The sequence below is a fragment of the Phodopus roborovskii genome, unplaced genomic scaffold (assembly GCF_943737965.1).
Source record: "Phodopus roborovskii unplaced genomic scaffold, PHOROB, whole genome shotgun sequence".
NCBI classification, from domain to species: Eukaryota; Metazoa; Chordata; class Mammalia; order Rodentia; family Cricetidae; genus Phodopus; species Phodopus roborovskii.
In genome coordinates this window covers 31,444,218-31,460,938 of record NW_026126469.1, presented here as the reverse complement: position 1 = coordinate 31,460,938, position 16,721 = coordinate 31,444,218, and the positions used below count along the sequence as shown (strand labels likewise).

At 45.2% G+C, this 16,721-nt stretch overlaps 1 protein-coding gene across 1 annotated transcript; it reads right to left on the bottom strand.

Moving 5' to 3' along the window:
• Positions 1–7,570: 7,570 nt before the first annotated feature.
• Positions 7,571–16,492, bottom strand: Dppa4 (developmental pluripotency associated 4). The gene is made up of 7 exons (XM_051190940.1): positions 16,436–16,492; positions 14,013–14,127; positions 12,896–13,059; positions 12,724–12,774; positions 10,959–11,286; positions 9,482–9,686; positions 7,571–7,641 (listed from the first exon to the last, which is right to left on the bottom strand). The coding sequence occupies exons 1-7, from the start codon at positions 16,490–16,492 to the stop codon at positions 7,608–7,610; spliced, it is 954 nt and encodes a 317-aa protein (XP_051046897.1). The 3' UTR covers positions 7,571–7,607.
• Positions 16,493–16,721: the final 229 nt, after the last annotated feature.

Below are 16,721 nucleotides of genomic sequence, written 5' to 3'. Positions count from 1 at the left end.
TTTCGCACAGGCTTCAAAGAAAACAAAAGCAGCGGAGGTGAGGACTTCTGGAGCTCACTCACCTGAAGGTTCATTCACAGGTAAATGCCCCCTCCTACTTCCTGTCGCTCAAACCGGCTCTTTCCCCTCCTCCTCTCTCCACCGGTTCCTTTTTTTTTTTTTTTTAAACCAGTTCTACTGATCTGTGTCGATAACTGATAGTACACAGCTGAATTAAGAAATAAATCCAAAGCCCAGTCCCCCTCCCTGTTTTTACAAATTTAGAGTCTTGGCTGGGCGGTGATGGAGCATGCCTTTAATCCCATCACTTGGAAGGCAGAGGCAGGTGGATCTCAGTGAGTTCCAGGACAGCCAGGAATGTTACACAGGAATGTTACAAACTCTGTCTCAGTGAAAAAAAAAAAGAAAGAAAAAGAAAAAGAAAGAAAGAAAACAAACAAACAGGCTTTTGAGCTACTTGTGGTGTCGAAAGTCTGTAATCCCAGTGTTCTGGATGCAGGCACTGGAGCAGGGACAGGGTTTGTCTGTATTGTTTTGGAGCCGATCCTGAAACTCGTTCTATAGACCAGGCTGGCCTCAAATTTATAGAGATCCACCTGCTTCTGCCTCCTGAGTGCTGGAATTAAAGGTGTGAGCCACCAAGTCTGGCTGTTTTTTTTTTAATTGCTGTTGAGACACCATAACCACGGCGACTCTTACAAAGAAAAAGTTTGGTTGAGGTGGTGATTTAACAGGTTCAGAGTTCCAGTCCCTTATTATCAAGATGGGGAGTGTGCAGGCAGACATGATGCAGGCTATGTCTTGACCAGAGGCAGCAGGAAGAGACCTCTCTGAGGGTCACTGACTGAAACTTGAGACCTCTCTGGGGGTCGCTGGCGGGCCCCCAGAGAGACACAATTCCTCCAACAAGCCAGGCCACGCCTCCTAATAGTGCCCTTCTCCCCCATTCTTTTCGGGGCATTTTTTTTCAAACCACCCCAATCTCCCTCCCTCCAGGTCTGTTTTCTTCGGCCTCATTATCCCTTCCTCTCCTTTGCTTTGACAACTTTCGTATTTCTGTGTGGATCAGCATTGGCTGTTGTTTTCTCTGGCTAAGAGCCATTCTAGCATTGAATTTGCCTCCTTTCTGTCTCCTAGGATTTTTCACTTGGATGTTGTGTCTTGAGCCAGGAGAAACTGTGCCTGACCAGTTGATTCAGAATTGTATTCATGGATCAGTTGCTCTCCTGCTTTATTGATGATTGTTCTAACTCCTGCCAGCTCATGCCAGCTAATGCCTTAAGGTCCTTTAGAGTACAGTCTCTTTCCTCTGTTGTCCCAGAACTTTCTCAGTTAGTTATACAGGAATCTAGTTCTAAGATATTGAGCTCACCCTGGAAGAGAACTTAGAATAATGTGTGTGTGTGTGTGTGTGTGTGTGTGTGTGTGTGTGTGTGTGTGTGTTCATAAGCTCTCAAGCAAGCTTGCTTGCTTGAAGTGTGCTGAAAACCAGAGCATCACTAAGTCACATTAGCTGACCTGGAATGCACTATATATAACCAGGCAAGTCCTAACCTGAGATTCTTCCCAACCTCCGGAGTGGCTGAAATAACAGGCCTGGGCCATAAGGCCCAACTGAAAATTACTTTTTCTTTACTTTCTGAATTGTTTTTGCCTTTGCTATCTAGTCCATCAATGATTACTGCCAATCTTATCTCCACTCCCATCATTTATCAGTTCCCAAGTCACTTCTGTCCATCGAGGGCACAGCACCCATGGTACACAGACATGCAGGAAATACACTTGTACACATAAAATAAAAAATAAAACCTCAAAACTGCCTTCTTTCCCTTTTTAAATATTCATTTAATTTTTAATTTTATTTTTATTTATTTATTGGTTTTTCAAGACAAGAGTTTCTCTGTAGCTTGAAGTCTGTCCTGGAACTTGCTTTGTAGACCAGGCTGATCTTGAACTAACAGAGATCCTTCTGCCTCTGCCTCCCAAGTGCTAGGATTATTTTTAAAATTTTAATTACATTATTTTATTTATTTTTTGTGGTGGTAAAGCTTTTATGCTTTTTTTTTTTTTTTTAACATACTAATCCTAGTTCCCCTTTTCTCCCCTCCCCCTGCTCCCTCCAACTTCCCCTCACTCCACCCCCCATCTGCTTCTTAAAGAGAGTAAGGCCTCCCATGGGGAGTCAAGGAAGTCTTCCCATCATATTGAGGCAGGACCCATGCCTTCCCTGCAGTGTCTAGGCTAATTACATTATTTTAGATGTCTGATGTTTTGCCTGCTTCTTATCTGTGTGCAGGGAATGTGTGCCTTGTGCCATGGAGTTAGAAGAAGGTGTCCACTACCTGGAACTGGAGTTATGGATAGTTCTGAACCTCTATATAGATGCTGTGAACCAAACTCAGGTCTCCTGTCAGAGCAGAAGCGCTCTCAACTCATGGGCCATCTCTCCAGCCCCAGATGTTTGTTTTGATACAAGGTCTTGAAAAGTTTTTCCACCCTGATAAACCTCTCCACCAATGGAACAATCCAAATCAGACCAAATCAAACCAAATTAGAAAAAGCCCACATTTAAGGGGTACAATGCTCCCAGACAGCCTTCCAGTCCCCCGAAGAGAAGACAGGAAAGAGAGACTGGAAAACCTCGAGTCTATTTTCTGGGAGGCAGTTTAGATACCCTATGGCAGTGGTCTTGAGCATCTCTGGAGGAGGGGTCATCATTTGACGGGCTGAGATGCAGCAGAGTTTTGGTGAGAGATAGGGGAGGGGGCTTGGGTGGAACTTCCACCATGGCATCCAAGACTCTGGGTATATGAATGCCAGCAGCTAAGGTGAAGCTTCCCCAATAACAGGTCTCATATAGCTCAGGCTAGACTCAAACTGTTTAGGTAGCTGAACTTCTAGTACCCTTTCTAAATGCTAGGATTCCGCCATTCTTGCTAAGCAGTTTAAAAGTGATGTGTGAGACTTCATCCCCTCTGCATCCTAAACCATGACTGCAAAGTGACCAGCTCTAGGGGGGGGGGGCATGCCTCCAGCTCCCATCACATGACTTCTTCAGGTGACAGACTGGATCCTTGAACTATATATCAAAATAAACTCTTTCTTCCTGGAGTTGCTTTGCTAGGACAGAGTGGACAAAAGTGTACGTATTTTGAAAGGGAATTTCAGAATGAAAAGAACAGAGACCTTTCTCCTTTCTCTGGAGACATTAATCATGGGAACATTAAGATCAATCAATTTGAGAACTTTAAAGACTCAGTATGAATGACAAACTATAACTCCAAATTTACCACCAAATAATCCCTTTGTAGGAAGGAGCCTTAAAATTGACTCTAAAAGCATATGACTTTTCTCAGACTGGAGGGTGGTATGTTTAAATCAAGCCTTGTGTTTTTCTCTTTGACTTTAGATGTTCTTCACCTTCAGACTTCACTTTCTTACTCAAATGTGACAGAAACAACAAGCCAAAGGGTGATTTTGGACTCTCATGTGTTAAGCTCAATGAGGGATGCAGTAAAAGGACTGGATGCTTAAAAGAAAAAATTATAGTTTGAGGGGTGGAGAGATGAATCTGTGATGAAGAGCTCTGCCCCGTCTTGCTTATGGCCTAGATGGGTACCACTCGCAGCACCCTCACAACAGTTCCTCAGAATCTGTAACTCAATCATAAAAGTAAATAAACATAAAACCAAAACGAAACAAACTGGGAAGCAGAGGGGGATCTCTGTGAGTTTGAGGCCAGCTTGATCTAGAGAGGAAGAGTTCCAGGATAGTCAGGGCTACACAGAGGAGTAAGAGAACAAAAAAACAAATTGCTAGAAGGCTAGTGATGTACCTCTGAGGGCAGTGTTCATGTAACACGTATGAAACCCTGGTTCCAAGCCACAACACTAAATAAACTGGTTGTGGTGATCTACTCCTAGTATATAGCCCCTGTATTTGGAGGTAGATAGGATTTGAACTTCTGCTGTTGGCTCCTATTCAGTCTTATCTTTGCTGACATGTCTTTGTCTGGGGGAAGACAGGCTCTCAAGCAGATGAAGGGACACCCACACTCTAGGTATCTGGCTCTTAAGCCAGGGTCCTCAATTCCCCCCCCCCCCAGGGTTTCTCTGTGGTTTTGGAGCTCTTGTAGACCAGGCTGGGCTCAAACTCACAGAAATCTGCCTGCCTCTGCCTCCCGAATGCTGGGATTAAAGGCGTATGCTGCCACCACCACCTGGTGTAATTTACAATTCTTATCCTCTGGTATTTTGTTTGTTGGAAGGGAGTAGCAAGCCTTTGTAGTTATATTCAGTGCTGGGGAAATCACTGAACATCAATTACAGAATAGACCTCTGTTCTAGGAGACTGGGGGGGGGCAGTAAAGTGCTTGCCCTGCATACAGGGGCTGGGGCTGTGGATTCCATCCTTAGAATCATGGGAAAAGGCAAAGCTTCAAGTAAAACAGCCAGAGATGCAGGCAGGAGAATCAGGACCTCAAGGTCACTCTCCCTGATTACAGACCTTATCTCAAAGGAAGAAGATTGTTCTTTGGGAAGTCATCTTTACATGGCTAGAGGAAGAAGTCAACCAGTAACCTGAGGGCAAGAGGTATAACCGCAAGGTTGGTGAGAGGCACATAGCTTGAAAAAAAACAAGTGTGATGTGTTGCTATTTTTGGGCTCCAGGTGTCCACTGGAACTCCAGTCATAATCATCAGGTTTGCCTGATAAAAACACTTTTCCTACTGAGCCATTTCCAAGGCCTGTACTCTGAAAGAAGTTGATCAGGTTGCCCTCTGGAAGAAGGCATCTGGAAATGCAAAAGATAAGGTTATACAGGGTGGGGGCTGCTGGAGGGGATGTTGGAGACAAGGGCTGTAGAAAGAAAGACTTGAGGGTCAGTTTAAGAACTCTAGTTTCACAGGGCGTTGGTGGCACACGCCTTTAATCCCGGCACTCAGGAGGCAGAGGCAGGCAGATCTCTTTGAGTTCCAGACTAGCCTGGTCTACAAGAGCTAGTTCCAGGACAGCCTCCAAAACCATAGAGAAACTTTCTCAAAAAGCAAAACAAACAATAAAAAAAAAAAAAAAAAAAAAAAAAAAGAACGCTAGCTTCTCCTCAGAATGACAGGACCTATAAAAACTCATAGTCATGAACTGACTTCATTACCAGTGGATGTTTTCATACATCCTGTATTTTTCTAACTTAAAAAATCCTCACAGGTGCAGAGGCACAGCCTTTAGTCCCAGACCTCGGGAGGCAGAGGCAGATATCTCTGAGTTTGAGCCCAGCCTGGTCTACAGACTGGGTTCTAGGTCAGCCAGGGCTACAAAGAGAGACCCTGTCTCTATCACCTCCAACAACAAATAAAAAGTCCAATGTATTAGTTGATACACCTCTAAGTAACTTGTGCTCCCTGTTAGCCAATTGCTAATATTAGTGCTTTTATTTTAAAAATTTCTCAAGGACTGTAGTATATATGTAGAGATCATTTTTGTGGAGACAAGTTTTCTGTAAATAGTCCTTGCTGTCCTGGAATGTGACATGTAGATCAGGCTGGCCTAAAAATCAGAAATTATCCTACTTCTGCACCCCCAATGCTGGGATTAAATGCATGCTTAGCAAGTAGCCACTGAAAAAAACCTCAAAATTGGTTCTTTCCTTCTACCAAATGGGTCTTAGGTGACAAACTCAGGTCTTGGTAACAGATGCTCAATATTAATATTTTAAAGCACTTCTGCCTTATATACATCCTATGTAACCATGCTGAGGATGACTTTGAACTTGATACTCCTGCCTTTGCCTGCTTAGTTCTGGGATTACAGGTGAGGGACACTGCAGTCCATTTATTGAGCTCCAACACAGGGCTTCATGCATGCTGGACAGCACTTCACCTGAGCCCCTCTTCCCAGTACCCTTCTAACTGGGCAATAAATCATTAAACAACTTTCAAGCTGGGTTGTGACAGCTCACTGTTACAATTACTAAAATCCTTTTTGGCAAAGCAATTATCAGTAAAACTGCACTTCCTATTATAGTTTCTCTGGCTTTGGAGGCTGTACTTTTTTATTTTTTATTCCTACTAATGCAGCACTACGCTTAAAGTGAATTGGGGTGGGGGCAGTTAGGTAGTTACTGGTACTGTGGATTGAATCCAGGGTCTCATGTATGTTAAGTGCTCTAACAAGAGTTACTGCTGCCCTTTTCTCCGAGACAGTCTCACCATATTCACCAGGTTGGTCTTGGACTCTCTATGTAGCCAAGGCAGGTTCTGGACACACGTTACCTTCTTTCTGCTGGGATTTCAGATCCAGGCTTAGTTCACACTTTAGTTTTGATGAAAAAGTTCCATCTTACAAAATACAAATATTTTCTTGGCATGTTGGGTATTTTACTAAAGTGTAATTTAAAAACTTGTCACACCTTGTTTCCATTCCCCACTACTCTTGACTAGAGAATCTCAGACACATTCACCTCAATGTCAGGGAAGGCACAGGTTTTGTTCATGGCAAACATCCTTTGGCTTTGGCACCTACTCTTGGAACTTTCCATGCCCTTTTGAAGCCAAGGGAAAACGGAGAGCTGGGGGCACCAGGATTCCTACTTCGGATGTACAGACAGGCATGCCACACACACTTGTGGAAAGGGACCTATCTTCATGGCTGGGCGCTAACATGTAAAAGTGAGGTGTAAATCTCATCGTGACTCCCCATGAACATCATCAGCCCACCAGCCATCCCCCTGTGGTGGACTTCATCTGAGGCATAACTCTAGCTCCATGTCCATTTCAGACAAGAGAGGGAGCAGAAATGGGTGCTGGCATTTGAGTGTATCACGTCATTAAGTGCAAACAACAGAGGTCCATCAATAGATGGTACCTGGACAGAACCAAACATCTCACAGAAAGCCTCTTCCCTAACCTACACTTAATCCCCCAGGGCAGCCAAGCAGCCAACTTCCTTGGTCATTCAAAACCTTTATGGAATGACTGTATATGCCTGGCACAAGGGTCCACTAAGGGTGGTTGTGGTGTTCACTGCCTTCACTCCTGGAGCACAGTGGATAGTAACCAATCACACAGAAAAGAAACCAAAACCAAAAGTCACAAAACGAGAACTGGTATGTATTTTACAATAGAAAACAAAGGACTACACACTAACATAATACAGCATAGGAAAGAGGGCATGCAGTGGCTACAGGCACAAGCTGAACTTTAAGAGGGAGCCACAGAACTGGCTATGACCTCGTTGTGCCTGGGACAGGACAAGCAAGTACTAGATCTGGAGATGCCATATCCCTGCCCCAGGTCCTCCTTGCAGCAAAACCAATAGGACCTTTCTTATCTTCACACCATAGCAGAAGGTACCACCATTTCCAGTGTCCAGTCATCATAATGAACAGAGATGGACCTCGTGCATTTTGGTGGCTGCACTGGCTCTTTTCCCAGGCTGCTTGTACTACAGCAAAAACTAACAAACAACGTCCCATAGCTTCTGGGTGATACCGGTGCCTTCACAGGCACAGACGTGGGTTTCCATCTGTCTCAGTCTTGGCTGCGGTTCTGTAGACCACTCCACACGAATGGGTCATGACAGCAGCTAGCCAAACCGGAGATCCTCCCTTTATCCCTGGAGACTCCTATTTAAGACCTTGTTCCTAGAAAACAAATTTATCCATGGATTCATTCATCATTTCCTCCCTCCACACCTTACCCCCACACTGAGAAAGATCAAGGCTGATCCCAAATTCCCCGTCACTGTTGTATATACTTCCCAAGTGCTGGGTTACAGGTAGGCTATACCCAGATAATAAACCAGAACATGGAAGAATCAATCACCACTTTATTTATTATTTACTTATTTTTGGCACAGTTTCTTGGCACACAGCTCTAGCTGTCCTGGAACTAGGTCTGTAGACCAGGCTGGTCTGGAGCTCACAAAGATCCACCTGCCTCTGCCTCCCTAGTGCTGGGATTAAAGGCACAACCAGTGTCTGGCCATGAATCACCGAATTTCAACCCTTAAAACAGACAAGATAGGCCGGGGGTTGGTGGCATATGCCTTTAATCCCAGCACTCGGTTGGACCAGCCTGGTCTACAAGAGCTAGTTCCAGGATAGCCTTCAAAGCCACAGAGAAACCCTGTCTTGAAAAACAAAACAAAACAAAACAAAAAACAAAAACCAAAAAAACAAAAACAAAAACAAAAAACCAAAAAACAAACTAAAACCAGGTTGGTAATGCACACATGAAAACCTGAGTTTATTTGATGTCCAGCCCCAAATAAACCAAGCCTGTGAGCACACCCATAATTCCAATCTCAAAATCAGAAAGTTGAGACAGGAAAATGGGAACATCAAGGTGGCTTCAGCCTTATGTTCCAGATGAGCATGGGTCCCAGGAAATTCTGCCTCAAAAGTAAACAAAAGTAGCCAAAACCCTTAATGCTGAAGAGCCAAAGACACCACCCGCCAAAGACACCACCCGCCAAACTTTAGGTCAGGTTAGCACTTGGGAGCCCAGAAGCAAACAGATTTCTGTGACTTCCAGGCCAGTTAGGGTAAGACCCAATCTCAAAATAAAAATTTTGAATTGCACTAGGGATGTCCTTCAAGTCCTAGTTCCACAGAACAAAAGATTGTGAATAGGGCCTCTGACCGTGACAAAGAAGGAAGATTGCCTAATTGTATGACTGCATTTTCATGCAGGCTGAGGCTGAGAGAGGCCCTGATATCTTTGGTCTTTACAGTTTGATCTTGTCTTAACAAAAGCAAAAGCAAACATCTGAGGTCAGTCTGATCTACAAAGCTACACAGAGAAACCCTGTCTTGGGGGGGGGGGATCTTCACTGTGACTAAGCAAAGATGGTTGATTTTTGACAAAGACTAAGTACACCAGGATGGCCTTGAATTTGTGGAAAGTCCTCCTGAATGACAGAATGACAGGTGTACACCACCACACCCAGCTCACAGCTGACTGAAACCTTCCCAAAGAACCAGTTTCTTTCAACATCTGATATGAAACCTACTCAAGGCTCAACTCTAATGAGACAGGGGAAAGAAAAGAACTTTTAAATTCCTGTGCCTGTATATGAAGATGCCATGATGCACATGTGATGACCAGAGAACAATATGTGTGAACTGATTCAGTCTTACCACCACACAAGTCCTGGGAATAGAATTCAGACCATAAGGCATAGCAGTGGACACCTTTGTGAACTGAGCTGTCTGCCTAGCCTGGCTGCACAATGAGCCCTTATCCTAAAACACAACCAAAAGCTGGTAGCAGAGGCAAAACAGACTGATTATCCCAAGCTGAAGATCAGCGTGATCAACACAGCAAGCACCAGACCCATAATCGCCCAGAGCTGTGGAGGTTACTTACCTGAGAAAAGTAAGAAATACTCAAAACACAGCTGGTTCAATGAATGCATTATTGCCGCGCCCCCCCCTGTAACTTTATTCAAGCTCCCACTTTCAGTGTGAACACAGCACTCACTTGTGAACACACTTGGGGCACAGCAGGTTGTCCTCCAGGTGTGGGGGTGGGAAGGTGCAGGCAGGAAGCAGGAAGAGGGCAATCACTTTCCCTTTCTTCTCAGGTACCCAGGCTTGTCCAGCATGGAACTGCAGCCGAACCCAGCCATTTGTGTTGGCAGGAAAGCTTCTCCCGTGAACCACACACCACAATTCCCCTGTGGAAGCTAAGAGATTCAAGTCACATACTTGGGCACGAGACTGCGCACAGCCTTCTAGTGTACTTAATGACCCTAGGACATATCAGCTCTGAAATAAGACTGAGAATCCAACCTTTATCTCAGTCCATCTTGTTTCCTACTACAAAAGCATGCAAGAACTCCCAGATAACCAAAGGCTTTTTTTTTTTTTTTTTTTATGAACTAAGTCTAGGGGCGTCAATCTTTTGTAGTAGGGTGGCAATGTGCAACCCTGGCAGGCCTAGATGTTAAAGATATCTATCTGCTTCTGTCAACAAGAGCTGAGGCTGAGTCCTCTACAAGAGCAAGTGCTCTCAACCTTGGAGCCTTCTTCCAGCCCTGGACTAAGACCTGGACGCCTACTACATCACACTAAGCATGATTTTTCCTTCACTGAATTTTCTGTTATTCTTACAACATGAGCGCTCTATTACTTTAAGTCTTAGGTAGACCAGGTTGACTTCAAACTCCTGGTCCTCCTACTCAGGTGAGGGGTTCACAGGCTTGTGATATTATCTTATGTTGGTTGTTTTTGTGTGGTAACTTGACATAGGTAGAGTCATGAGAAGGAGACTTGGCTGAGGAAGGCTGAGGAAGGCCCAACTGGGGAGGGCGCAGCCCATGGTGGGCAGTGCCATGCCTGGGCTGTTGGTCCTGAGTTCTGGAAGGCGGGCTGAAAACAAACCCACTTGAAGAGCAAGCCAGAAGCAGCACTCCTCCATGGCCTCTGCATCAGTCCCTGCCTCTGGGATCCAGCCCTGTTTGAGTTCCTGTCCTGACTTCCTTCAGTGATGAACAGCAAAGCTGAAGTGTAAGCCAAATAAACCCTTTCTCCTTCAACTTGCTTTTGGTCATGGTGTTTCATCACAGCAATAGAAACCCTAAAGTGGACAGTCTTTCTGAGTTTTATGAGAAACTGGAGATAATTAGTGTCACCTACTTAACAGATGCTAAAAGACCCCAGCCTCAATCCCAGAGAGTTATTTAATGAAAGGGGAAGAAACAACCAGAACGCACATGGCTTTTTGCTAGCTGTTGAAAATGCAGACTCTCAGCTGGAGACAAGGGTGGTGGTGAACACCACCGATCTCAGCATGTGGGAAGCTAAGGGCAAACAGAGGCCACCCCAGGTTTTTAAAGATCCTTATTTCAGCAAACCAAAGGGATACTAGCTAGCTAGACCAGAGGGGACTCAAGAAGTAACAAGATAGGTGTGGTCCAGGAATCCAGGTGGTGGTGACTGATTCTAATACGACTTACCACAGGTCTCTGCTGTTGCACTGGACTGCACTGTCTCCTCCTTCTTCATCGCCTTATTGGTAGTATGATTATTAGCCACGGCTACGATTTTGGACCAAGATGCCAACATTGCCTCAGAGGCAGTTGTTGTCACAACGGTGGTGCTGACTTCTTCATAGAGGACAGGAGGCTCAGTAAGGGCAGGTACCTGATCCTCAGGTACAGGGACCACTTCCAGAGGAACTGTCACCTGAGGACAAGGCACTTCCGCCTCCTCTGTCTTCATTTTTTTCCGAAGCATCTTCACCCTGGCCTCTTTTGGTGTGTCAGGGACATTCTTTAAATCGTGCTAGGATGTTACAGATAATAACAGGAAATAACTATTAAGAGCTGGTTAAGACAGTTCAGGGGGTGAAAAACTATGAGAAGACTTGAATTGGACTCAATCTCCATATAAGAAGGCATATGAAGTGGCTCACATCTTTAATTCTATTCCAATGAATGCTCCTATAGCAGAATGGGAGGTGGAACAGGAGACTCTCTGGTCAGTTAGTCTATCCTATCCATTAGCAAACTGACTTAAAACAAAAAGGCAAGAACCGATACCTCCATAAGCTCACTGTGGCACTCACACATACATTATAGGAGAAAAGGGACTGGAGAGATGGTGGCGGCTCATCTAGCTCCAGAGATTCCATGCCCTCTTCTGTCTTGAGAAGCTCACGTGGTGCAAAAACAAACATGCAGGCAAAAGGCTCACATGCTTAAATAAATAAGACAAAAGTTAAAAGGTGACCAGAATGTGGCTTTGTGTAAGGGAGGCATTGGCGATGGCACAGATTCAGGTAGATCGGGGGGCAAAGCTGGAGAAGCTGCTCAGTAGCAGAACACACGTGTAGCAGGTGCTAGGCCCTGGGTTCAATGCACATAACTAAAGAAGACCCAGGCCGTGGGTGACTAGAGTTAGCAAGAATACACTATACTTGCTAACAGATTCTAAGCATTCTCCAGCAGAGCCCAGTGTGGCGTGCCTGTGGTCTCCGCTAATCAGCAGGCGAAGGTATCACATTCCCTTGGTAATGTGAGACTAGCCTAGGCAAAATAAAGAATGCCAGTATCAAGATCAAAATGCAAGCTGGGCACTTAGTATGCAGAGGCAGGAGGTTGCTTGCTACTGCAAGTTTCAGACCAGCAAGGACTACACAGGGAAAACCTAACTCAAAAGTCATGAAAATTAGTTGCCCATTGATGATGCACACCTTTAATCCCAGCTCTTGGGAGGCAGAGGCAAGGCAAGCTCTGAGTTAGGCCAGTCTGGTCTACAAGAGCTAGTTCCAGGACAGGCTCCAAAGCAATACAGAGAAAATCTGTCTCGAAAAATCAAAAAGAAAAAGGAGGGGACATGGTAGGGACTGGGGTACACCACAGTGGTAGAACAGGCATTAAAAGTCTAGATTTATTTTCTACCTCCAAAAATGAAAAGGAAGGACCTTGCTTAGTTTTATTACTTTGTGTTCTTTCTTCAAATTGGGGTAGAAGGGGAAGAAGGGGCGATGACAGTTCTTCAACTTAGTCCCTGATGAGGGAAGACAGTTAATGAAAGAACCAAACCTTTCTGCCATTGTTGAAGCAAAGGTTACATGTCGGGCACGGATGGCAGTGCATGTCTAAAATCTGACCAATGGGAGACTGGCAGACCTTGACTTTGAAGCCACTTTGTTCTACATACAGACTGCCAAGGTAGCCTGTGCTAAATACTAAACAGTCTCAATAAATAAATAGTTACCATTTGATCTGGAAAAGCCCTTGCAAGGAGTCGTTTATAAGCATCTAATTTCTGAGACAAAAAACAACAAAAACAAAGAAACAGACAACAACAACAACAACAAAAAAGAGTTGTTAGTGAAAAGTTTGGTTCCACTCTCCCACTCTGCAAGAGGCCCCCGCAGGGCCCCCACCTGGCCTTTGCTGCTCAGCTTCATCTCCTGGCACCATGCCCGCAAAACATCTCGGTGAATCATGTTCACTGGGGGCAGATGAGCTGGTAGAGGAGGAATTGGTACCTTCCTGCGAGTGGGCTTTGGCGCCTCAGCATCTCCTGCTTTCTCCTTTGGTTTACAACCTGAGGGACAAAGGGAATAACAACAGTTGGTAACAATTTTTTGTGCAGCTACAAGAATTTGAATGAAGCACACAATCCCTTTTGGTTCTTTATGTATGTACTAATCTCCAAAACATGCATGTTTAAAATGACCCAAAGGTCATACAGACTACAGGGGACAGACCTCAATGCCTGGACTTTCGAATCCCAGTGTTCTTTGCTAAGCCTAAGCAAATGTACATGGCTCGCTCCTCCGAGGGCCCTTCCAGGAAGGAATGCAGTTATTTGGTTACCATTCTCTCCCAGGGAACTGACTGACTAGATCTGAGGTTGTTACTCCCTGTTGAGTGCTGCCCTGTCCTTTTACCACAGGAGCCCTGACCACAGTGGCACTCCAGCTGCTGTGTTTCAGTTACAGTTCTGTAACTGAACACACACATCAAGGACAGACTGTACTGACAACATGCATCATTAGAGTTTATTTATACAGAGATCACTACCAACCTCTCTACCCCACAAAAGATTAGGTCTATCCTCACTGTTTTAGGATAGCATGTACAATGGACCCAACCACTGTCTATTAGCCCCCAAGCAAAATGACTGTCAGGAGTCATCTATGTTATGGGAATTAATGATGGAGAGGATTATCTTGGCAGCAGGTGGGAAATTCCTTAAAATTTATTTTTTTATAATACAATGACAAATCTCATTACAGATGGTTGGTTGTGAGCCACCATGTGGGTGTTGGGAATTGAACTCAGGACCTCTGGAAGAGCAGCCAGTGCTCTTAATCTCTGAGCCATCTCTCCAGCTCCATCCCTTCTTTCCTTTTAAAATAGAGCTGAGACTCGTTAGACCTCAGGAGTACAGAGCTAGGCGGTGCAGGCATTTTTCATCCTTTTTACATACTGAAGGAAGATTTCTTAAGTTGCTTAGACAAAAAGACGTAGGACTAAGCACTGGAGGACTCTTACCATTCTCTTTTACTGTCTTTTTCTGTCTCTTTCCCGGTGTTGGAGACTTTGCAACGGATGTGCTTGGTTGACTAAATGTCAGGCATTCCTCCTCAGAGGCTTCTGTGCTGCTACACTGTGGAGAAAGGAGTTAGACAGTTATCTGATGTCCTGAGCCAGCATATCCCCTTCCTTGCTCTAAACTAACTCACATCTACAGTCCCCACGAGGTCACTCTATATGACTGCCAGTGTGAATTCCAAGGGGCCATCATTTGAATAAGCAGTCTGACTTAATGAAATAGGAAGCAATGGCTAGGGGAAATGAGAGGGAGCCTGCTGGAAAAATAGGATTGTTGGCAACACAATTTTAACCCTAGCACTAGGGAGATTTTCTTCTTCTTCTTCTTCAAGGCAGGCAGGGATTTTCTGTGTAACAGCCTTGGCTGTCCTCGAACTCACCCTCTTGAGGATGGCCTGGAACTCACAGAGATCTGACTGCCTCTGCCTTCTGAGTGCTGGGATTAAAGTCCTGAGCCACCACCCCATGCCCTGTGAGGCTCTTTTTAAGAAAAGGAAAAAGTTGTTATAGTTGTAACCTTAGCCTTGGGCAGCAAATGGCGGATCACCAGGGGAGTTAGAAGCCATAATGAGCCTCAGGCCAACTTGAGGCTATAGAACAAAACCAAAAGTACAAGATGAGATAGGTGAGATACAAACAAAGGCAAAAGGGAGAAAGTGTCAAAGACAATAAAGAGCCAGTCTGCTTTTGGGGAAGGAAGCCCGCAATCTTCCTCCATTTTATCTTTCACCCCAAAGATTGTTCTTCCTCAGACCTTGCTTCTAAGCCCAGAAGGTCTACTTCAATTCTTATACCTTACTCCCTCAGGCTCAGTTCAAGTGTTATTTTGCTGGAATCTCTTTGCAGCCAATCAACTACATACTGCCCTCATTTCCACTGCAGCTTTCCATGAGGTCCCTTCTGTGAGAATTCCACAAGAGTGGGGTCTCTTGCCGGGCTACCTAAAACCCATGGCAGGCAAATGAGCCCACCCAACACTGCCTGCAACCCTAGAACCCACAGGCTGGATGACCCAGAGACCTAGGATAGAATCAAACGTGACTACAGGGGGAAATGCCAATGTAATGATGCCTAATGATATTCTGCTATATTCATAGACTGGTTCCTAGCCCAATTGTTGGAGAACCTTTAACCAGCATCTGATGGAAACTGATGCAGAGCCACATCCAAACATAAACAATTCTGAGAATCCTGCAGAACATGGGGAGGAAAGATTATAGAAGACAGAGGGGTCAAGATACCACAAGAAAACTCACAGAATCAATGAACCCGGACTCATAGGAGAATCGACAACCATGGAGCCTGCTTAGGACTGACCCAGGCACCCTGCATACATGTTACACAGTTGGGTAGCTTGGTCCTTTTGGGCGCCCCTTAACAATGGGGACAGGGGCTATCTCAGACTTTTTTTTTTTTACAGGCGTTTGGGACCCTACTCTCTATACTGGCTCACCTTGCTCAGCCTTAATACACGGGGAGGTGTTTAGTCTTACTGCAACTTGACAGGCCATGTTTTGTTGACACTCATGGGAGACCTGCCCTTTCCTAAACTGAAAGGGAAGGGGCAGGGTTGCGGGCGGGGCTAGCAGGAGAGGAGGAAGGGGACACTACCGCTGCGTTGTAAAAGAAATTTATTTTATAAATAAACTGGGTGGCAGTGAGGCACACCTTTAATCCCAGCACCCAGGATGCAGATCAGGATGCAGGCAGATCTTGGTGAATACGAGGCTAGAGTGAGTTCCAGGGCAGCCAGGGTAGTTACACACGCAAACCTTGTCTCAAAAACCCAGGTAATTAAGTAAATAAATGAATAAAAGCAATGCCTGGTCAGTTCGCTCCCAAATCTAAGGCCTTTCCAAGCCCCACCTCCACTCCCAAAAGCTCAACTAAGACAAATTAACATTTGTATGTTGTTTTACATCTCAACGGGAACTAGCTTCACACTGACAGTCGAGATTTACATTTGCATATTTTTTCACAAACAATTCAGTTTTGGACCCAACAAAATTTTACACTCAAAAAGTTAGAAATGCCGGGATCTTGGGAAGGAGACCTGGAGCGCTCTCGGGAGTGTGGCTCCTGCAATTAGGAACCAGTAAGGTTTGCTACTCCGGTCTGCCTTCCCGAAATTCCTTAACTGTGGACCCTGGATAAGCAGCCTGGAACCCTTCAGGAAGCATTTGTGGGTTTAAGGCCTCTGGCTCTCAACGGGTAATTAGTGGCTCTTGCTCCTTCTGAGGTAGACCGCTATCCAAAAACCCCAGGTCATCTTACCTTCCCACTTTATCCTGTGACCACTTCCCTCCAGCCACAGTATTCTAAATCTCTTCCCAGCAAAACATCCCTTACAAAACAGAACCTACTGCAGCCTGGCCCGGGGGCGTCTGGTCTGAGGCTGTGAGAGAGCCCCGCACCTGCATGGAACAAACTGTAATGATGGTTCTTCCCCCAAACAAAGGCCGAGTGTGCTCAGCAAAGAGGCACGAGAGCCACCAATTTGGAAAGCCGAGCCACAAACAAAGCAAAACAAAAACAGCTTTTACCTCCTTGCTCCCAGCATGCTCCATCTTCAAATCAGACGAAACTACCGAAAGAAAATTCTTCCAGCTTCCAAATGACCTCTGGCCTCAGTGGGCTTTCAGAAATCTC